Source organism: Mytilus californianus, unplaced genomic scaffold, assembly GCF_021869535.1.
Source record: "Mytilus californianus isolate M0D057914Y unplaced genomic scaffold, xbMytCali1.0.p SCAF_2, whole genome shotgun sequence".
Lineage (NCBI taxonomy): Eukaryota > Metazoa > Mollusca > Bivalvia > Mytilida > Mytilidae > Mytilus > Mytilus californianus.
This window is the reverse complement of record NW_026262668.1, coordinates 27300876-27324833: the sequence shown is the minus strand read 5'-3', so window position 1 is coordinate 27324833 and position 23958 is coordinate 27300876. Positions and strand designations below refer to the sequence as shown.

Below are 23958 nucleotides of genomic sequence, written 5' to 3'. Positions count from 1 at the left end.
AGTCGCTCATAACTCTTTTGAGAGTGGCTCTCGAATGTTTTTAAGATTGTTTTGTACTTTTAATTAAAACATGCTGTAGATATGGTATTCATGTTTTTATTGTACATGTAGAGAGGTGAGACTATAATAAAATATTTGATTTGATTTGATTTGATTTGATTTGATTTGATTTGATTTGATAAACAAAAATAGCTTTTAATGGAAACTGATATTTCTGTTCAAATTTCACGAATTTATTTAACAGTTTGGTATATAAATATTTTAAAAATATTTACCAGATATCTGTTTATAAAAAATCTGATATAAATATCTGGTTTATCTGGATTTCGCACCAACTGACCTCAAGTTTTGCTCTGTCGATACGTTTGATCCTCCTCAACAAATGAAAGACTTTCAAGTTCAATAGATAATGAAATTCTATATATAACTATCAGCTTTCGATTCATCATCACCCCTTACATTACTCATTCATATTTTGCGGGTTTTAGTAACACCATCTGTTTGAAACTGTCAAATAATTAAGGAGACACAGATATATTTCCAATGTGCATTAAATGAGGGTGTAAGACGTTCTATTTCGTGACGATATTGCGAAATTGTTAATCAGAAATGGCTGGAAATGAATCAACTTTCATAAAATAAAAAAATTCGTAAGGGTTCCGCGGAACCCAGTGTCTCGCCTACTTTTTCTGTTAATCGCAGGCTCAACAAAAATGAGGAAGTAAATCAATAAAAATATTCCTCTTGATACTATATTTTGATTGTAAGAAGCTTCTGTCCAAGTTTGGTAAAAATCCAGGATAGTTTATGAATCTAATAAATGTTTAAAAACTTTAACTGCAGACTGAATGTAATGTTAACTGGAAGAAAAAAAAAAAAATCCTTCTAGATACAAACATTTGACCATAAACAAGCTTCTGTCCACGTTTGGTACAAATCCAAAATAGTATAAGAAAGTTATTAAAATTTTAAAAAATTTAACCACAGAGTGAATGTGTTGTTTCCTGGCAGAAAATCTAAGTCCATTTAAAAGTAAAATACTGAAAAAATGGATTTATTTTTTTACAAAATTTCCTTCTAGATACTAGCTTTTGATCATAAACAAGCTTCTGTCCAAGTTTGGTACAAATCCAAAATAGTATAAGAAAGTTATTAAAATTTTAAAAACTTTAACCACAGAGTGAATGTGTTGTTTCCTGGCAGAAAATCTAAGTCCATTTAAAAGTAAAATAAGGAAAAAATCGATTTTTTTTTTTACAAAATTTACTTCTGAATACTATCTTATGATCATAAACAAGCTTCTGTCCAAGTTTGGTAGAAACCCAGGATAGTTTAAGAAAGTTATTAAAATTTTAAAAACTTTAACCACAGAGTGAATGTAATATTTCCCGGCAGAAAAACTAAGTCCATTTATAAGTAAAATACGGAAAAAATGGAATTTTATTTTTACAAAATTTACTTCTGGATACTATCTTATGATCATAAACAAGCTTCTGTCCAAGTTTGGTAGAAATCCAGGATAGTTTAAGAAAGTTATTAAAATTTCAAAAACTTTAACCACAGAGTGAATATTTGTGGACGCCGCCGACGACGACGACGACGACGCCGACGGAATGTAGGATCGCTATGTCTCGCTTTTTCGACTAAAGTCGAAGGCTCGACAAAAATCAATTAATTAACAATATGTTATCTTCATCTCACACTATCATCTGTATTTCCTAATATTAAACGCACCGCAAAAGTCCTTTTACAAGCTATTTTTATACATTACGCGCAATTACAAAACATGCATTTCTTTTCAGTTAATGGAACAGAAAATTGTGACGTAACGATGTGCACATGTAATCGTCATAGTTAATTTTCGTGGAATCTATTTGCAATAAATGTGTGTATCAAAACTGAACATAGACATTGCTATTAACAACATAGACTGGCCTGCTCTCCAGACACCAATAGTGCAAAACAATTACAATAAAAGTTCAACGGTAAATATTCCAAAAAGATAAAACAACTGGTAATTCCAATAAATGTTCTATACTAAATACAATGAATGTCACTGTAAAATGCACGGCGTCCGTACAGTTTGACCGCTGGTATCCAACTGACCATTTACATAGAAACAATATAAAAGGAATTGCGTAATCTTACTTAATCATATTAACAACATATAATAATGAAATTTGTCACGTAATGATATAAACAAATAATACAATTAAAAAGACATGTATATGATAACAAGAAAAGGACAATGCTAGGATTAAAATGGATTAACTTCTTAACATGTAAGCTAACAGTTTGGAGAACAATAGTCGCTTGCTTTTAGATAAAGTTTGAATTTACACGAAATAAAACAAAGAGAAAAATATCGCTGTCACACACCTCTCAACCAAATTATCAAGACCGGTATCACGTACCAATTAGTAATACTTCGAATGAATTATTAATTTATGCAATAACTCAAATTCAGATATACATTACATGGCTAAAAGTATTCGTCACCTGCATTTTTTGCTATCATATTTCATATAAAAACACATTTTTTCCAAAAAATATTTTGAAGACAATTTATGGTTGGATTTTTCCAAACAAGGTGTATTTGTTTATTTGATCATTGTTTTGTCTTCAGTTGTTTTTGTTTTCTCTTGATTTGAACACATATAATATTTTTTTACAATTTAAATTTTTTAAAACATATAACAAATTTCTGAACAGAAAAAAATATTTGTGTTTATCTCATGAGAATATGAAAGTGATCCACAACAAAAATACAACCAAATACACAAATAAGCCTGTGACAATTCTGCTTCTATTGGTACCTAGCTGCTAAAAATCAAACCAGAAATGACCCCAAAATATTGTTTTGAAAAAATGTAGTTTTGTATGAAATATATAGTGAAAAATCCCAAGTGCCGAATACTTATGGCCACACTCTGTTGTTATCTTGCAATTTTCCATTATCAGTTTAAGAAAATCATTTGATACCAAGGTAAGTATTTCACTCAAGGCATGGCTTTTATTAGTATATCAGCTCTTCAATTTTTTGAATTAAGTTAGTCTTTTTAAAATAAATTGGCCTCAATCATCCATGACTGAAGAAACATTCATGACCCAAATGCACATCTCGTACAGTAAAATTGGTATCGCTTAAAGTAATTCCTTCAGTCGCTAAACTGAGTTCGATCTATTTTTACAAGTATAGTTTTTTTTTCGAAACAGCATTTCCGGAAATATTCTCACAGAAATGTCGCTGTGCACTCGCCCGTAATGACGGTCAATATCTGCATTTTAATACATAACCGTAGTTAAAACGAACCTTGACATGGTTGGAAGCAAAGTTACTCGGGTGAAAACGTAGAGAACCAGAGAAATTTTCTCTTCGTTTTAAATAGAACAGTTAAAAAAGCGAAGGAAGCAAACATGATAAGAAAATTAAGTAAGATAGAAATATTTGTTAGTTTTATTATTATGTATTATCCAAACTCGTCTTTGATTTTTCATCAATTTCAACAGCTATTTCCACTTCCATTTTCGAATGCATCTGTAAAGATAAAAGCAAAATTATCAAATCAATAAATATAGGTAAAGTTCTTTGCTTATAATTTAGACGTAAAGCTAAACAGTGTCAATGCATACGAGAGCTAAGTTTAATTCTAATGCAACATCGTTTGTAACGTTCATTTTGATTGGATAACGTTACCAATTTCATGGCATCAATTCACTAACGCGTCACCAGTAAACTTAATTTGCGACCATCAGATCACCGATTGGTGCCGTCGGAGCTTAAAATACAATACAGTTATCTCCTAAATGTCACTTTGTTATATTTCGCCTCTCTTTTACGTTAATTAACATGGTACATGAGGATTTTACACTATTTCATCGTGCTAATTCAATCCTTACCACAGTTTGTCATAGAAAAAGCCTTGGTAATTTGAAGTGGCATGGCTTTATTGTTGTTGTTGTAAAGCCAATCTAAATGTTAATTATATCTACAACAAGAGATACAAGGTGAAAATACCATAATATTTGGACTTATATCCTGCCATGGTGAAATACCAATACTTGTAGTAATATTATACATGATAAACGATGATTTGGTGAATAAGTATGTTCAATAGCAGCTACAAAAAAAACCAAAATCACTATACGTTACCTCTTTGCCAGCCGCCTGTCTTTTATAATTTGGTCTGATAAATGCTGCAATTAATTAGATGAATAAATCTACCATGATAAGTGAACAAAAATATTTTCATTGCAAAATGTTATTGTGTTGAAAAGATTGATTAAAGGCCTTGTTAGTATTTAAACTGCTTCATTTATACTTCATTGTTATTCATTCGTGCAATTTGTGTCGTCTGGCGTATCAAATTATGAACCTGTCATCTTTGGTAAGTTTTTTTTACAAATGTGGAATGTAACACACAATTTATTCCTATCTAATTTATTAAATTTGTCTAAACACATTTATTTGTTTTTTATTCGTTTGATGTGTTTCAGCTTTTGATATTGCCATTTGATACGGGACTTTCCATTTTGAATTTTCCTTGGAGTTCGGTATTTTTGCTATTTTACTTTTTTTATTGAATTTTCTAGTTGAAACTTCTCTCATTTGTATCCTCAAAATCTATTATTGTGTTAACAGTTCGTAAAATATTAGAAACTTTCCTATAAAAAAAGATAATTTAAATTCCGAAAGTTTTGTGATGATCTTATTGTTGAGAAAATTGCAATGGAGTAAATTTTTAAAAAAAAATCTAGCATTTTAAATTCTGATAGCATTACTTGTATACAGCATTTCCTGAATGTGCAATAATTAATATCCCATTTGTCTCCATTGTTCAAAAATCGCAATAATTAATATCCCATTTGTCTCCATTGTTCAAAACTCGCAATAATTAATACCCCATTTGTCTCCATTGTTCAAAAGTCGCAATAATTAATATCCCATTTGTCTCCATTGTTCAAAAATTGCAATAATTAATATCACATTTGTCTCCATTGTTCAAAAATCGCAAAAATTCTTAATTTACAGTATTCTATGACTACAAAAGGAAACGTCAAGTAAACAGCATCCCAGCGACATAAAACCAACCAAAACACATACAGTACATCGATCCTTACTTTGAAAAGGGTACTTTTTTCGTTTTTAATGAGAGAAGATGACTCAGTGTAGGATTTAATGTTCTAGTTCCTCGTTTCTGTGAAATGTTGTAAAGGGCTAAAAACTTCTGTTCATTTTTTTTATGTCCAATCAATGTTCACGAGACCTATTGTTGATTTTATATTTTATAGGGTTTCAATGAAATATTTTATTTGACTTAAATTTTAAATTATATTGTTTTATCCGAAGCACTGTGATAATGTTGATAAAGGGCCAGTAAACTTGTTTTGCGTTTGTATGACAGATTGTGATGCTCAGTATCGTTAACCCATTTAATATTAGCACTTCTTGTGTGATTACCTGGCATATGATGGCAGTCATATGCATGAAGGATGGATTAAGATGAAAAAGTTTGGAGAGGATATCACTCAAATAGGAACTTTAAATAAATATTTTCAAATGGAATAATGATTTTCAACTATCTGGAGACGCATGACCAAATTTCATTATAAAGCATTATTTTTAATAGCATTTAGCATGGTTATAAAAGATATCAAAGGGTTAATCAGAACTTATGAGTCGAAGAGAAACCAAAAAATACATGCCAATAAAACGAAAAACGACGAATGGATAAATAACGGTCTACAAAACACTATACTAGTATATATGTAAAATATTCGATTGTCGCCCATGAATGTATGACCAAAACGTTCTAAAGAAGGGGCGCGAAACCGATGCTTGGTGTTCCAACATAAAACTAAACTGTTTTTAAGTTACCGTTGGCAAATATTACTTCCCATAAGAACTGTAAACATCCCATAGGGAATTCCTTCAAGCTTTGTTTCCATTGGAAACCTTAAGATGTTATAGGTACCGGAAATCCCTATACTGGCATGGCATTGTCAGTTTGTTTTCGACTTACGAGTTTGAATATCCCTTTGGTATCTTTCGCCTCTCCTTTACTGAACACTTTTTAACCAAACTGGTTAAAGCTGGAATATGATTTCAAAACATTCCAATGGGACAGTTAGGTGACATGCCTTTTTAGTATGTAGCCCTGAATATGGATTGCTTGCTAGACGTTAATCATCGACACATTCATCGATCAATAAGAAAACGATTGTTCTTGTCGAACTCAGTGACTAACTCTATTTCGTACCTGATAGAACGGTTCCAACAAGTAATGCAGAGCACACAGTAATGTTGGCAGCAAATATACTGACGTTTGTCATCAATGCTCTCATCCCAATAGTCGATACAATTCCAATAATCTAAAGTTCAAAAGAAAATGAGTCTTCTACATAAGGAGATGCCTGTACCAAGTCAGGAATGTGACAGTTGTTTCTATTCGTTTGATGTGTTTGAGCTTTTTATTTTGGAGTTCGGTATTTTTGTTATTTTACTTTTTTTATACTTTCAAGTTAACGGTGCAGTCCGATGTATCCGCGCACCTTAGAATTTTGACTCACTTTGATAAGCTCCTAAAACCAACAATCGGGCAATATTGAGTGAACAAATTCATGACATACTTAATTTCATGAAATCTTCTTTTTGTATGGTTTCACCCTTAAGATTTATTGTAATGTGTGTCCAAAATTAGGGAAACCCCTGTTTTGACAATTCTTCAAATGTCTGTTGATTTCGCACATGCGTTCTAAAAATATCTTATTTTGAATACAGGAAAGATTTTCTACTACGAAATATAGTTCAGTTTGAGCAAAATTTATTTCATTTTGACAAAAAGTTTACTTAAAATGAAACCAATTTTATCTGATGATGTAAATTTTTTTTATGGAAAATGTCTATATATCTGGTTAATCATGGGATTGCAATTATCAATTCATGCTTGAACTTATCAATTTTAATCTTTTTCGTTCCTTTGAAAGACTAACACGATTACAACAACGATTCTATTTGTGTAATATTCCGGATATGACGAAATCCAGTAATGCACGATATAACAGTCTGCGCGAAACTAGGGGATTCCACTGTATTTGTCCAGTAGTGCTTCGAATGAGACAACAATTGAAGATAACATTTTGACCACAAGCTTTTGAAAATTAAAAGATTCAGGGAGCCTGTGACGCTCACCTAGTATCTATAAACAATATTGACTTATACCGTAAGACGTTTTAAAAAAACATGTTGCTTTATCAGCTGAGAGTTAATTAAAAATGCTGAACACCTATCCATGGTCTCCTATACCCATGGTTTGAAGTTGATCAGTCCCAAGTACACAACACCGAATAAAGAAGAACAAGGTAGATACTAATAGTCAAACTATACTCCACATCTCCAATAGTTCATCGTTTAACGGCGTTTCATAAAGTAAAGGATTATTTTATTATAGTTTCATTGCATGTATACAAAAAAAATGAAAAATGTGACTTAACGATACGCCATTGTTTGGATATTCATTGTTGGCACTTTATTGGTGTACGCTTTTGCAAATATTACCCAGAATGCATCAGATTCATTATGTGATCTTATGGTACTTTGGTTGTATTCAACGGAGTAAATAATAGCTCTTTTCGTTCCTTTTATTGTATGTAGAGTGTGACACTTTTTCAGTTGAAATACATAACTTCTAGTGAAGTTACTTTGTTGTCTTTTAGCCTTTCTATACTCATCACTACGATCTAGTAAGGGTCTCTTATCAGACTTAGTTGTACTGCATGTTTCAATTTGGTTAGTTACTAGTAAATAAGAAAATCAACCATTTATCCCTCAAAAATGGCGGCCAAGGGAACTAATTAAACTCAAATTATGTTCAAGTTTGAGCTTTCTAAAAAGCTCTGGACTGCTTCGCTCTATCCTAATTTAAGGAATATGTGTGCATGTGGTTGTTGATTTAGTATTGGAAATGGAAATGTGGTAATTTTAGATATTGACTGATATAAAATGGATGTCTTAGACTTGGAAAATCAATTTTTGTATACATATTAAGATGAACTTTTCTGAAATTTTAATCTGGCTGTTCATTGTTTAGTTGTCAATGTGTTTTTGTGGAGTGTGTTTTTCTAGTTCTTTCAGCTAGCTGGTCATTGACTTGCTATTTTGATTGCTAGTTCTGTATATAATTTATTTAGATATATATAAATGTTTAGGTATGTTGATTAAGAGTAACATGATTTCGAGTGATGAAGACAATAACAATCAAAACCAAGGAGTAAACAAAGACTTGTACAACAGTTAAAATAAATAAGAAACAGTAATAAATATTTAGTTTCAGTGAAAATGATGTTGTTCTACGTAAAGAGTGTGCATGATACACCCATGCTTTTAAAATTTGTTCACTTTACTTGTTGAAAATTAAAACATTTACAAATAGACACGACTCTGGTCCAATGTCTTCCTAGATTGGCAGAAGTTATAAAATACAGATAATGCATTTTTGTAAACATTGTAAAGGAACATTGTTTAGCAAAACAAATCATGCATATTGCAGATTAACAAAGCAAATAAACACGTATTAATAATTGATATTTCAATATTGAATTTCAGTGTGCAATATATGCATAATAAAACGAACATGAATTAATGACAGTTGATCGGAACTGAAATACACATATTTGATTTTCCGGTATTTGTTTTCTTATCCTGAGACGAGAAAAGTCTGTAATTCTGTATCCCATTTAAGCCAATAGCTGTTGCTGTATCTCAGCCGCATCATAAAGCAACCAATCAGAATCTATATGTGATAAGTAATTATTTCAAGATGGCGTGTATATCTACTGAAACTAATAGCTCCGCATCGTGATGCGAAGCAAGTATCGAAACCTGTCTATAGGTGAGTGAATAATTCTTCCAGACGCAGATATCAAGAGTTAACACTGTCGACGAGTTGAATAATGGGTAAAAGCCAATACTATATTGCATGTTGTAAATCGTCCATAAAGTAGGCTTTCAAGTTTATATTTGTTAATTCCAATTTAATAGTATTTCATTTAAGAATTGAACGCTTCTTTTTGTAAATTTATTGGGGTGTAAAAGCGTTGACCGAAGTACATTTTGTATGAAGCTTCATTTTAAAAATGTGCGCAGGTCAACGCTTTTACAAACTTATAAAATTACTAAAAGAAGTATTCAATACTTATACTTATATTTTTTGCTAGGATCATGAAAACACAATTTCCATCAAGTTTTTGTGTTATTTACCTGTGCACTTTATTGTGGAAGCTCGTGTCATCATGAATGTTACATTATATTCTAAAATGAAGGTTAATTTCAGAATGACGCAAGATTGCTGTTAGCCAATCAAAATAACGTATTATAATGAAACATACATGTAATGTAATTATGAAGAAAACAGATTCAGTAGCAATAGTGATAGGAGAGAGTTAACTTACTTCAGCCGCTAAATTTAACAACCCAGATGAAGTCCCTTCGCATTCAGGATATGTAACCTCAGCGGCTAACTGAAATCCTACAGGACGGTAGCCAGTTAGAAAAAACCTATAAAAAAGTTTAACTAAGAACTAACAAGCTGTGATGGTAGAATCTAAAGATAACAAATATTTTTACAAGTTTATATACAAAATTTTTTGCTGGATTTATTAAATATCAGTTTTAAACATTTTCGTTTGGGAGTTTTTTTCCTTTAATAATAATAATAAATAATATGACAATTTGAATCATCCATCGCCTCAAAATTTACCATTAAAGCTTAATCTCCAACTGATCTAAACGTTATGATATTTGGCTTAGATCTACCTGTTGTCGAGGCAATGTCCAAAAGTACTGACAAAGGATATTCGCATCTGAAATTCAAAATAATCACATTTTCATAAAAAAATGGTTTAAATAAAACGTTCATAATACATCAAACTCATAAAAAAAATATGAAAGATTTGTCCGTTTGGTTTTTTAGGGGTAATTTTTTTGCGTAAAAGTGTTTTTTGTTTTCATATGAAACCTATGAAAAATAACAAGAATTTCATAATAATTCACAAGAAGCCTATTTAAGATGAACGTTTCCAAAAATATTCAGAAATATTGAGGTAGTAAAAATAGTTTTATAAATAGCATAGGAAAGAGACAGGGGATGCAAAATATAATGGGGGCCTCGGTGGCCGAGTGGTCTAAGTAGTTACTACTGTAATCACTAGCCAGTCAACACTGAGGTTGTGAGTTCGAACCCCGCTCGTGCGGGTGCACTCGACTCCAATCTTAATTGACTAGGATTGTCAGTTTTCCTATCGAAGGTCGGTGGTTTTCTCCGGGCACTCCGGCTTCCTCCACCAATAAAAACTGGCCGCCACGAAATAGCCCAAAAGCGGTGCTTAAAAGTGGCGTTAAAACACCAAAAAACAAAAAAACAAACAAAATATAATGATAAAAGGGAGAGTAATAATACGTTATCAACGTAAGAATAACGTGAAAGGAAAATGTTAAGAAAAAAAACCCAATATAATCAGGCCATTGAAAAGTTTATTTTTCAAGGGCATCATATATATATATATACATATACAGGTCTAAATATGTGACAACTTTACAACAAACGTTAACCTATGCTTATACAATCGAGGGCTAACACCATAATTTGTATATACTTCGTCTGATATTTAGCCTAATATATATTAATGTTAGCCTCTGCAAATTTGCATTAACAAATTTTGTTCTTCCCTCAACGGGATTCGAATCCCAGCTTTTGTGACATCTGCAATATCACCTGTACTGTGGCCAGCGCCCTAGACCACACTCGACCAACTAGGCTATATATATTTGCAGAGTCTTCGACATTTAGCGAATTTATCTTAAGTATACTGCAATAGTATATTAAACGTAGGTCTATAACATAAATAGATTAGAAGAAACGCCAATGGTAAACCAGTACTAACAAAACATGCAAAATACTTGTGTACAATGTTTACTCACCAATGTTTACTCACCCAAGAAATCCAGCACACATATACACCAGCCACAAACGATGTAGTTTTAAGATAAATGTATACACAACCATTCCAATACAACTTATTAAATATATCCCGATTGTTGTTCCTCTGCAAAATTAAACATTGACTGTATGTAGTATAAAGCCGTCATTACAACGAACAAATGGAGATAGAAATAGTGAGGTCTCACCCGAACGACACGAAAACGGAAACCACGAACAAAAAGTACAAAAACAGACTAAATTCTTGGATTCGCACCCTGGGTATAATGATATATAATTCTTCGTTTTTATTTTGCTAGTTTGTCTTTCTTTTCGCAATACGCAGTAGTTCTAACAACTCAGCGCCCTTTATCGATCAGTAGCCTTTCATATAATGATATTACCGATAGTATACGTGAAAAGTTTGAATTGCAAGTAAAATTTATACACGTGTCCTCATTTTAATGTCTAATTCAATAGATTTCCCTTGTGTCGGTATCAGCTTCTTTTTATGATGTAAAAATTACTATACTTTTCAATTTTCTACCAAATTTTATTAAAACAGTATAAAAATAAAAGGAGGTATGGTATGATTGCCAATGAAACAAATAATAAGCATTGACTACAACAACAATCTGAACAATGACCGGCTATAATTTCCATTGTTTTTTATGACCGGGAACATATTTGTCGAACCCTGCGCTCCAGATCTGTTTCATATGACTACTAGTATTTGTTGTTGTTGACGACTTTCACCAAAATCTGTTTTGTTTACGCTTTATTAGAAAACCTCGACAAGAATCATTCTATTTCTTTTTCTCACTCTTTACCTCCCTACTTGCCAGTGTGTACCTATCATCTATTATAACTATACCTAACCAATTGCAGCTAAAATCTTGAATTACAAACACGTGTTGTAGGATCTCAATATATTGACGACTTCAAGTCTAAACCTCCTGATTGCACCTGTGCTATTACCCTATTCTTATATAATCAGACTGTCCACATTATTACTGGTGACCTGAACATTAATTTTGACTTTTCTACCCTTTAAACAAGTATTCCCAATTCCAAACTAAAAGACAAATTAAAAGAATCGACCCTATGTTGTTTCATTAAAAGAATGGCCAACGAAGATACAAATACCTCGTCTTAGAGAGGAATAAATCGTACTTTCTAAACAATCACTCTGATTTAAACAAATTATTCTCTGAAACTAATTAAAGATGCTTGATTTCTTGATTTGATTGACAACATATGTGTTAGTTTAGAGGACAAACTATCGACATTCCCATGAGAACCAACATTACCCTTCTTCTTGCCGACTTGTTCCTTGATTCCTATGATGCTGACTTCAAACATGAGCTTTTTATGAAGAATGAAAAGAACCTAGCTTTATCCTTTAACTTCTCGTTCCGCTATACAGATGACCTCCTCTCGCTAAATAATTCAAAGTTTGGTGACTATGTTGAACGCGTCTATCCCATCGAACTTAAAATGAAGGATACAGCAAGTACAGTTAAGTCTGCATCATATCTTGACTTCCATATAATAATTGACCATAAGGGTTGATTGAGAACAAAACTTTACGACAAAACTGGAAAAGAGATGATTTCAGCTTCCCTGATGTGAACTTTCCATTCCAGCAGCGCCTACATATGGAATATATATCTCCTAGTTGATACGATATTTCAGACTTGGATTTTTTTGTGATGATTTCCTTGAACGAGGATTGCTGCTTACAAGGAAGCTATTAAACAAAGAACTCCAAGTGGTGAAGTTGAAATCATCCCTTTGAAAATTTTACGGACGCCATCACTACTTGGTTGACCGTTATGGAATATCTTTTTCACAGATGACGACGGATATGATCCAATTGTTGTATACACTATTCCGTCCTCATTTCCGCGAATGTGACCCACCGAATTATACTTATCACCGGTTTTGTACTTACATTAGCAACACGACGTGTGCCACATGTGGAGCAGGACATTCTTACCATTCCAGAGCACATAAGATTGCTCTCGCTGTTTGGTGGGGTTCGTGTTGCTCAGTTTTTGATTTTGTATGTTATGTTTTGTATACTGTTGTTTGTGTTTTGATCGTTTTTTTTTTTGTTTGGTTTTTGCCATGTTATTGTCAGTTTGTTTTTTACTAATTAGTTTGAATGTCCCTTTGATATCTTTTGCCTCTCTTGTATGTATGGTTCAACATGAAACTACTTTCATCTTGTAAAAATACATCCGATTAATTTATGAATTTATGTAATTGAAGTGTTATTTCTTACAGTATTATGCAAAATTCTAAATGAAATGACAATGACGATAGGAAAATGCAAGTCTATCTGATAAGTTAGTTTTTGGGCAGTTATACAAATTTGGCTATAATTGAAAAATCCCGATCAAAGTTATACGCATATGTTTTAGTGGGAGGAAGGATATGTAAAACTCCCTTTTTAACGTTTGTATGTAGGAGTTGGAGGTGGACAAAACTAAAACTATGTTTTTTTGCCATCTTTCTACCTCTCAGTTGAAATTTAAAAATTTATTGAAAATTTTAACAGAAAACGATTTTTATGGGTTTCTAGGCTGTTATTAGTATTAAAATTCTAGTTACGTTGAGCGACTTCTTAAAATTATTTCTGTAGTCAATACATGTTTTGAATAAACTTACTTAAATGTTTTAGTCCGATCCAACCATAATCCAGATAATATAGAACCAACAACTCCTGATAAAATAATTGTGAGACCGATAAATCCTGCATCTTTCTGGTGACTCTGTAAAACAATGCATAGTGTTGTATTTAATTCAAACCTATAAAAAAATTGCATGCATTTAGGGAATACCAAATTTAAATGTATAGAAGCTACAACGTTTAAAAGCTACAGGTTAAGGTAGCTATACAACCAGGTTTCACCGACCATTTTCTTCGGAAAATGTCTGCATCAAGTCAGGAATATGGTAGTTGTTTTTCACTTGTACTATTGATTGATACCATTTGATTTTGTCAGTTTTTATGGACTTCCCCTTTTTAAATTTGTCTTGGAGCTCTGTATTTTTGTTATACTTTTATACCAGTGACCAGAACTTCATATTATTAAACCCAAATACCAATGAGTAACGAAGAAACATTTCGTCATTTGCTATATGAATATAGGATCATTACATCATGCCATCGAATGTCAACTTTGTGCAATCAATCCTTTTTTTGATAAATTTTGTTAAGATTTTGATTTTTTAATTTACTTTAAATATAATTCTTATATGATTTGCATATTAGGGAATACGTTTATATGATTGGTCGAGACGACTTCCGGTAGTGGCTCTTGACGTTGTTTATTTTTCGATAGACGACGTTGACCGAACTACTTTTTGTAACCAATGTAAACAAGATGGCGGCGATAATAACTCAATCCGGCTCGACGTTGAAAATATTTATTTTCACTTCGCGTTAATCGTTAAATTAAATAATAAACACAAAACATTCATTTGGATGATAATAAGATGTTTTGTAGTCTATTTTTTATCATTAAATAAATTTCACGGAGTACATATTTTTGCGTTCACCAACAAATATATTCATGCGCCAGGCCAATTCAATGACACAAATATACAATTTACGTGTGATAGAGGTTAGGAGTGTGGAAAAATAAATTCCGTATCTCCATTTTTTAAGAATTATAAGGATTAAACGCCTTTTTAAAGGAATTTATTGGTGTATAAACTGGACCAAGTAACTCACAAACATATCATAAAAGTCCTTTGGAACGCCAAAGCCAAAATAAATGAAAGTCAAGGATGTACAAGACCCGAAACTTCTGAAGAACTACCGGTATATGACCAAAAGGGGCCCTAAAATAATAGCCGAATTCTTCTAAGCTAAACTTTGTCTGAGGAATAATTACCTTGAAGTAAAACAATATGATTGGATTCAGTAAGGTTGATATGGCATATGAGCAACCCAAGTTCATTGCTGTAACATAGAAAGTGATATAATATCAAACATGCTCAACGAGTAAGTTAATAATAATAGACTTATTTGAAATATTGATAAATCAACAGAACATCAAAGAAAGTCGGAACATGCTCTTGGAACATGATTAAAAAAGAGTTTACTTTAGTCAAATAGTTCACAAGTAAATGTTTTGTATTATATTGAAACAATGGTTAGTACTAAAGTTGAAGCCATCCATTCGAAAATTGTAAGTGCGTGATTATGAGTTGGCTGGTTGTTATTGAATATCTGTGCTACAGATGACTACGGATACAGTCCAATAGTCGTAGCCACGCTCCCGTACCCTTTTCACGATTGTGACAATTTAACACCGACTTTGTACTTACCATTGGTGACATGACGGGTGTCACACATGAAACAGGATCTGCGTACCCGTCCGGAGCACATGAGACATCCCCGGTGTTAGTTGGGGTGTTTGTTGCTTAGTCTTTAGTTTCTTATGTAGTATTTTGTATACATTACAGTAGCTTGTCTTTTCGTATTTTTCGTTTATGCCATAATTTTGCCAGTTTCTCTTCAACTTGTGAGTTTTTTTTTTCTCTCTTTGGTATCTTCCACCTCCTTTTTTAATTATTCAACTATAAACGACAAATGAATATTAAAAAGCTAAAGAACTATTTAAAAAATGTATATATATACTAGTCAACAAAAGAAACGATACAAGGCAATCTATTTTCCATATATAATGAACTTGGATACACTGTACCAAGGTTAATAATTGCCCAATTGGTCTAATATTTACAGAGTATTATTTACTTATCAAAATCATTGATTTAAGGCAAATACGCGATTTTTTTTGTTTTTTGCAATTTTTGTTATTTCAAAAATCGTATTTTCACCCAAAAATTCAAAAATCGATATTAGAACTTAAAACTTTAAACTTAAACAGGGTCTGCTTAAATTTTTGAATGCCTTTGCAGATATTTGAAAACTTAATTCTCATCTTCGAAATTAAGTGCCGACTTTTGTCATCATTTTCCGCAAAATAAATTTGACCCCTGTGTTCAATAACACGGTATTTTCTCACTTTCCAATTTGGTCAGATTCTTTTAATCATGTGCATTTGCTAAAGTAAATGAATGTTTTTCATTGGATAATTTAACAGTTTTTCCTATTTATTATATTTTATGATAAATTGGAGTTCATACTTGTGTATCGTTACTTTTGTTTACTAGTTTATATATTATTAATTGTTCTTTCAAACTAACGAACTAACATAATATGTATTGTCTCAAAAGTTTTTAAAAAGTCTCTAAATTCATCTGTACAGTAAATTATTTTCAAACACGTCGAACTTCAGGCGAGGAACATAGAATGAGAAAATGCTAAAAGTTTATTTCTTATTAAGGCACCAACCATTTTTTTAAAAGAGGAATAAACTTAGATTGTATTTCAATATAAAATTTCAACTCAAACTGACTAAAAAAAATATATATCACAAATGTTCCCCATTATTTCCGTAATTTAATATATGTATGTAGTACATCAAATATTTTAACACAAGCTGCTGCTGAAAAAAAATTAAGAATTTCGCGATAAAGTTGGGAATTTCTTCCTCTACATAAAATTCCAACCCCGCACCTTTCGAAAACTAAATGGTTGGTGTCTTGGTGTTACCTGTGCCGACACTTGCCAAATGAAATGCAAACCAAGCAAAAATCCCTGTTTTTAACGAAATTGAGGAGTGATTTCCCATAATGCACCCGATTCTTTGTTAAGTCTAGTACTTTCTTTTGAGCTTTACTTGGAGGTAATGGCGGTTTATCTCTGAAAACTTAAGAGAAAAGGAGAAAAAAATGAGTTACTTCTAATGCATTGGATATTTTCCATTTTGCTGTCGGATTTAGTAAATGGACACAGTCTTACTTGTATATTTTCAAAGATTCACTATTAAGAGTGTTTGTTTACACTTTTTCGACATTGTATGGCGTTTGTGTGTATATTCTGATCTGTTTTCAGTTATCTATGTCTCGTATTATATTGGATTAAAGATGTATAACACGGGCTAAAATTGAAGCTTTCGGTAGTTGTACAACATCTTTTTTTTAAGTGTGCGAACGTTTTACAAACAAAATTAAGGTCAGCAATCATTTGTTAATTCGTTCTTCCTAAGATCTATGATCTTCTAATAGACATTTGCGGAAACTAGGTCTATACCTGGGATTACACTTAGACTTACGATTACAGTTGACGTAAAAACAAAAGGTCCTCTCAAAATAAGAGAATAAACCCAATTGAGATATATAGTAAAATGAAATGATTTTTTTTTTATCATGTAAATAAGTCTTTTCGACGACACACAAATGCAGAAACTTATGGTCACAACAGAGTGAATCGCCACAAAGTCCCCATAACTTTGTTGGTTTTTTTTTTAATTCTCCGAATGCGTTTTCAACCTCTACTCTAGAGTGTGTAATATGTCTGTTTAATTTTAAACACTTCCTATGAATATCCTGGGGTTTGTCTCATGTAAGGTGTTTTTTGTCGCCTAGCAAAATCAGCTCAGTCGGGAAAGGTAGCTCTTGTCATATATTTCTTATCAACATATCCGCCAAAGAAATCCGCACTCAACATTTCCTGTCTTCGTTCAATATTACAAGTTGAGTGTGAATGCGGTGACAATGTATGTGTCTTGGGAAATACTATTCTTGTAGTTCCGTTATCGGCCACAAACTTCCCGTCGATAGCCCTACTGCAAACGGAAGTTTTGGCCACCCACCTTGTAAATCCTGCCAATCATCCAAAGAAGGCCAATAAATAAGACGGTTATATGTTTCTTGAAATAGGTATACATAAAATTGAGAATGGAAATGAGGAATGTGTCAAAGAGACAACAACCCGACCATAGAGCAGACAACAGCCGAAGGCCACCAAAGGGTCTTCAATGCAGCGAGAAACTCCCGCACCCGGAGGCGTCCTTCAGCTGGCCCCTAAACAAATATGTATACTAGTTCAGTGATAATGGACGTCATCCTAAACTCCAAATTATACTTAAGAAACTAAAATTAAAAATGATACAAGACTAACAAAGGCCAGAGGCTCCTGACTTGGGACAGGCGCAAAAATGCGGCGGGGTTAAACATGTTTTTTGAGATCTCAACCCTCCCCCTATACCTCTAGCCAATGTAGAAAAAACAAACGCACAACAGTACGCACAGTAAAACTCAGTTTATAACTCGTTATAAATGATGTGTCATGTGTTTCATTAAGATTCGGATCCAATTAATATTCGTGTGCATTCAAATATATTTACCACAAAGAACATTTCAGTCAAGAATGATGTAAGATAGTTTTATTTGATAACATATAACTACTTTATTTCTAAAAAAAATTAAAAAAAATCATCGTTTAAAAAAATGTTTGACTTGTATTAAATCTAAAATAGGGTTCACAGACATCCGTGTACTTTAAAAGACAACCTGAGTGCTTTAATAATATTTAAACGAGGGTTCTTGAGGGTCTATACTTTGGAATTCTTAATTTAATCTAAAATGTAATGCTAGTATATGTTTAATGCAACTTAAGTTATTTTTTTTTAAACGAAGAAATGATGAAAGGGGCATTTAGAACCCATAAGTCGAAGAAAAAAGACAACACCATGGTCAAAAGAAAAACGACGAAAATACAAAAAAAGTCCACAAAAACTTCACAAAGAAACATGGAGTTCATTTCTCCATGACGATAACAAAAATTCAACTGATTTTGACGAATCATGGTATGTTTTCCAATTATAACGGTAAAGTTTAAATAATTGAAACCTCTGATAAATGAGGATAATTTGACAAACCACAATATAAATTGAATCAAGTTATCGATAACGATAGTCGAGAATTAACATTTGGTGACTGACGGTAAAAGGCATTTCAGCCATCTTGAAAGATTTCTAGGATCACTTTAAGACAACACGGGCCAGTAAATGTATAGACGAATATACATCTGCTTTATATTTTCATTGCATTGAAAGATATTTGTTGTTTTATTTTTCTAATTGATCTCGTAAGGCCGTCATAAAACAAGGTATAGTAACAGAACTTATTGAAATGCATCAAACTGACAAGTTGTCACAGCAAGCTAAGATGGTCAGTTGGGGGAAACTGAGAAGAAAAACAAACTAGACAAAAACAAACAAAAATCATATTAAACGTAAATACCACGAAGAGCCGCTGGTCGGACAAGTGTTTCAAATTGGTCTGAGTTGTCTTTTCAAACTGGTCCGAGCTGTCTATAAAAGTGGTCCGAGTTGTCTTTAAATTGGCCCGAGTTGTCTTAGTCCGATTTGCCTTTTGGTCCGAGTTGTCCCGATTCCACACCAAGCTGCCAAGATGCCATTTTTTTATCGATATTTCTTTGAAATCCCGTTGTTCAACTATAGAAAAACATCATAGGAGTTAGTCTTTGTTTTGAATTGACGGTTTATATTTACACTTTGAAACGACCCAAGATTTAAATGCTACCTGTAAGTGTAATCCTAACAGTTTCCGCAAACGTCTATTAAAGTGTTTGTAATTTACAAGTATACATATTAAATATTTGGAAAGTATGTTTTTAGATTAGTAAAATATGTTCGTATACTATTATTACTTATATATCACATGTTAAAATCCTGACAATAAGAGACTTCCAAATTTATACAAGGTATTGAAATAAGAAATGTTGAGTCGCTGTAGCATAGATTTATACCTCTCATCCCATTTTATTCATATCAGTTAAAAAAATGAGTCGATATCTTACCAATAACAAGTAAAATGAAACACAATGTGGTAGCAGCTGCACTTATGTAAAACATTATTAACAAGTTATGACCTATATTAGTAATATCTTCAGTGTACGGCACAACAATTGGTGGCAGCAAAAACCCTACAGCATTACCAATCTAAAAAAATATATTAAGGTATATTTATCAAATTTTAACGTTCTGTTTAAAGTTTAAGATATGCAACTAAAAAACCACTTGGAGTGTCATATGTAGACCTTCATTTATTATAGATGAATATCAAAAAGTATGGTGTATATTGAGGCGACACTATAAACAAAAATACCGTCTTGATCTCACAATAAAAATGATAAAGATATGCAAAGGGGACAGAGATCAAAAACAATATCAAAGAAGAACAGACAACAGCATGACGAAATGAAAGAAAGAAAAACCGGAAAGACTCACTACAGTCCACAAAACACTTTTATACTGAGTTCCTTACTTTAGCTAATCTTTGAGGAGATTTCAGAAATGTCAATATTAAAAAAGTAAAAAGGTACCAAGGAGGACGTACAAAACCATTAAATCGAAAGCAGACGGCCAACCGGAAGTTCAAAAGAAAACAGGCAAAATAAAGACGAATCGAAAACAGCAAATCACAAATCAATACACAGAAACTTTTAAGATTGGTGAATAAGAGCCCAACAAAAAAGCAGGGTGAACTCATGTGCTTCGGAAGAAAAACAGTTCCTGCTATACCAATTACACCCTTGATTGCTCATGGAACGTAAACATTCACTCAGTGTTTTAGTCAGTACAATAAAAGTATCATTCTAATTATATATTTTCATTGTGGTATATTAAGAGAACTTTATCTAATCCAACCAACATCTCTTTCCCTCAAAATCATTCTATGATAGATAAATAACGGATATGGGGTGCCATCCATGACACAAAATTAGTACATGCACAGCAAAAACACACAAAAAGCAAAGGAACAGCATTTTTATTGCTGTTCTTCATCTGAGTCACATGTTCACTTACCAGTTAGTAACATAATAAAACATAATGTAGAAACACCAGCACTTATGTAAAACATTACTGATAAGTTCTGGCCTATATCGTCAATAATTTCACTGTGTGGTACCAGAATAGGTGGTACTAGAAACCCCATAGCATGACCAATCTACAATAAAATTTCAAAAAACTAATTCTACCTCCCCCAATGTTTTTGCACCTAAATAAAGATTATTTTTGAGGTTTTCACTTTTATACAACGTTTTTATTTCTCTATCAGATGATAATCAGTTTGAAAACGGGATAATCGGGACAATATCTTATTGCTGTCGTGATTAAATATTTTTTCTTACAAATTTCAAGCCACGAATCACAGAATCTTGATCCGACTTTTGACAAATTAATTCGGGAACGGTCCTATCAGGGACTGCAGTAAAACTCCTGGTGCGTGACTAAGGCTTAAAACAATGGCCATCTTATCGTTTGCAGTAAACAACCGTATCGTATTATCTAATCGTCATGCATTTGACACTGGAGGACGTTAAGGGAGCTACCATTTGATTTTTATGGGGGGCTAGGATGAAATTTGAAAAAAATAGGCAGGATAGGCGTTTTGAGTAAAAAAAAAGGCAGGATGAGATTATTTGCAAAAAAAAAAGGCAGGATGACAATTTATGTAAAAAAGTCAGGATGAACTAAAGAAAAAGGCAGGACCGAATAGAGCGAAAAATAAAAAGACAGGACCGACAAGAGGGAAAATAAATAGGCAGGACAAAATTGTTCATCCTAGCCCCCCATAAAAATCAAATGGTAGCTCCCTAAGGAAACAGCAAACAAGCAATCGTATTGGCCATTTTTTAATTAATGCTCTGTTCATTGCAACCTTTTGTTCATATGATCAATGTCTATTAGATTGATGTTGTAAGAGATTTTTTACAAAAATGAAGGAGATAGAACTTGTTCTTTCCAATGGATAAGCATTTGTTTTAAAGAGATCCGCCTACACGACAGACACACATACACAAACACACCATTCTCAGTCAGTGTTGGAAAACGAACTAATCGCAGTATAGAATTAAGTGTTATGGTTTTATCTTTTCTACTAGTGAAAAAACGTTTGAACTCAAATTGGGTAGAAATGACACGTGTATCTAGAAAATCTTCATCAGGTTTACGCGGGAAAAGCAAAAGTGTGATTTTTTCCTGATATAAAAAAAACGTTTGAAAATATGAATAATAGGGCGAAGACAGTACATTCAAAACCGTGAACGGCCAACTTTGGCTGAAGAAGTTGCATCCTTTGGTTTAAAAACAATTATATCATTTATGAACTTTAAATGCATTGGTTACGGAGAGCGTCAATATAAAAACAAGTTGTGGTATGATAGTCAATGAGACAATTATTTCCAGCCGAACATCCCGGTCGACCCTACCTATTGATTTTTGTAAATTTTGTATCGTCCAGACTATGTATGAAATGTTTGCCATTTGACGTTAAGCAAACAATATTTAATCAACCTAAAAATAAAACAATTTAACATGCACTTCAATGCATGGTAGCAAGAAATAACGTCAAGTTTCATTCTAGAACTGTTGCAATGTAAAATAGATTGTACGGTATTTGGCGATGAAATTTTTGATTGGATGGAAAGGCAGACTGACAGGTCGTAAATATTATAATTTGGAAAAGTCGGTCTTGCAAAAAAAAATCATTGTGCGCTACTACTGCGTTTAACAATAGTAACCAATCAATTTTTCTTCAACTTCAATGTAGAAAATAAGACTTAAAAGTTATGAAAATGAGTATCATTGCAAAATCCTCTGCAAAATATGATTACCTGGATACCAAAAATCCCAATAGCCGTTGCTGTAGAAACTTCGTTAGGACCAAACCACACTGCTGCTATTCTTGCTGGTAAACTGAGAGTGAATACCTGAGCAATGGCACACATAGTTTGTCCGAACATAAGAACCCCAAATCGGTCAGAGTTCACAGATGCTACCTTTATCCAAGCTCCGATGGCATTTAGAAATGCCCCACACAAAGCTGATACTCGTAATCCTTTTTTCTGTAGAAACCACATGGAGGGAATAATAAGTATAACATATGTCAACATATAAATCAAAGACAGCCAATCAAGTGACATGTCTCTTTTTAATTCATCTTCCGGTAAACTCGCGTTATAAAACGTTAATATGACGTCACCTATAATGTTGAGAGAAAGCCACTGAAAGGCATTGCTGGACAGATAAAATGAGAAGACAAATATTATGACCCATCGACGTTTATACAGTCGTGATTCTGGTTGATCATTTGTGTTGTCCACTTCTCCATTTAATATCATTGGCTTTTCTTGCATACTCATCGTAACCTAAAAAGAAAATTAATAAACTACATTTTTTTTTCTGTTTATCAATTTCTTTCAACTCTTGTCATATATCATTCTCCACACTCTTCAGCTATACTTGAACATGCATGAAAAATTTGCCACTGGACGTTAAGCAACCAACAATCAATCATCGTTTTAAAAATGACTTTAGTTGTACATGCAACTGTATAGAAATACTCCAACAACTGTATTTCGTTCTGTGTGTGTAACTGTATCAGTCTGGCTGCTATATCCTTTATGGATACTCTTTTAGAAATATATCAGCCATTGTGTTTGGATTTACTATCGGTTTTCATTTAACAACTGCACAAGACCATTTGCTGTACGAAATCTATTCCCTAAGTACAACCGCTGATATTCAGATGTTATATGAGCATGTTAAGTACTTTGAGTATTCTGTGATAAATGTATTGTTTATTAGTATTGTGAATTTACGTGTGGTTATATTATCTTTTACACCAGTATTAAGTTAAGTGCATTTTCTGTTCTAGAGATTATGAGATATACGAAGAGTATACTGGTACCGGCCCTTTAATATTTGTATATTCCGAATGTATACTGTATATTTTACGGAGGGAACCAACCTAAATGAAGATCAATGAAGAGTGAAACTATGCCGAGATCTATAAAAACCTGTTAAAAACCTTAACATGTGTATGTACCTATTCCAAGTCAGGAACATCATCAATGGTCATTTTCGGTCATATCTTAATGTTTTTGTCATTTTGAGAACTTAATGTCCATTGTAGAACTTTAAAGATCTCTGTTAAATTTATTCATAAATTTTCTAGCTTCTGGGATCTACTTGTCTATTGCCAAAGACCGTATGTTGATCTCTAAGTTCATTTGGGTTTTTTTTGTGTC

General features: G+C 32.6%; 1 protein-coding gene across 4 annotated transcripts; it reads right to left on the bottom strand.

Moving 5' to 3' along the window:
• Positions 1 to 1972: 1972 nt before the first annotated feature.
• On the bottom strand, positions 1973 to 23071 carry LOC127729602 (feline leukemia virus subgroup C receptor-related protein 2-like). Of its 4 annotated transcripts, none has more exons than XM_052237432.1 (10): positions 22543 to 23071; positions 20732 to 20873; positions 16625 to 16765; positions 14882 to 14949; positions 13650 to 13753; positions 10993 to 11103; positions 9451 to 9556; positions 6261 to 6372; positions 4154 to 4197; positions 1973 to 3538 (listed from the first exon to the last, which is right to left on the bottom strand). In XM_052237432.1, exons 1-10 carry the CDS (start codon positions 23068 to 23070, stop codon positions 3464 to 3466), a joined length of 1431 nt encoding a protein of 476 aa, XP_052093392.1. In that variant the 5' UTR covers position 23071; the 3' UTR covers positions 1973 to 3463. The 4 variants fall into 4 exon arrangements, 2 of the variants coding, with proteins under 2 accessions (XP_052093392.1, XP_052093391.1); XM_052237431.1 differs by lacking the exon at positions 20732 to 20873 and adding an exon at positions 19723 to 19864; XR_007994739.1 differs by lacking the exons at positions 1973 to 3538; positions 4154 to 4197; positions 20732 to 20873 and adding exons at positions 9815 to 9861; positions 19723 to 19864 and having other exon boundaries at positions 6353 to 6372.
• Positions 23072 to 23958: the final 887 nt, after the last annotated feature.

What these genes read in the sequence shown, in the direction of transcription:
- LOC127729602 (XM_052237432.1), bottom strand. Translation starts at nt 23,070, where the DNA reads ATGAGTATGCAAGAAAAGCCAATGATATTAAATGGAGAAGTGGACAAC. An exon ending in TCATATTGTTTTACTTCAAG is followed by an intron (nt 13,754 to 14,881) that starts GTAATTATTCCT and finishes ATTGTTTTACAG; the next exon opens with AGTCACCAGAAAGATGCAGG. An exon ending in TGTTAAATTTAGCGGCTGAA is followed by an intron (nt 6,373 to 9,450) that starts GTAAGTTAACTC and finishes TTTGAACTTTAG; the next exon opens with ATTATTGGAATTGTATCGAC.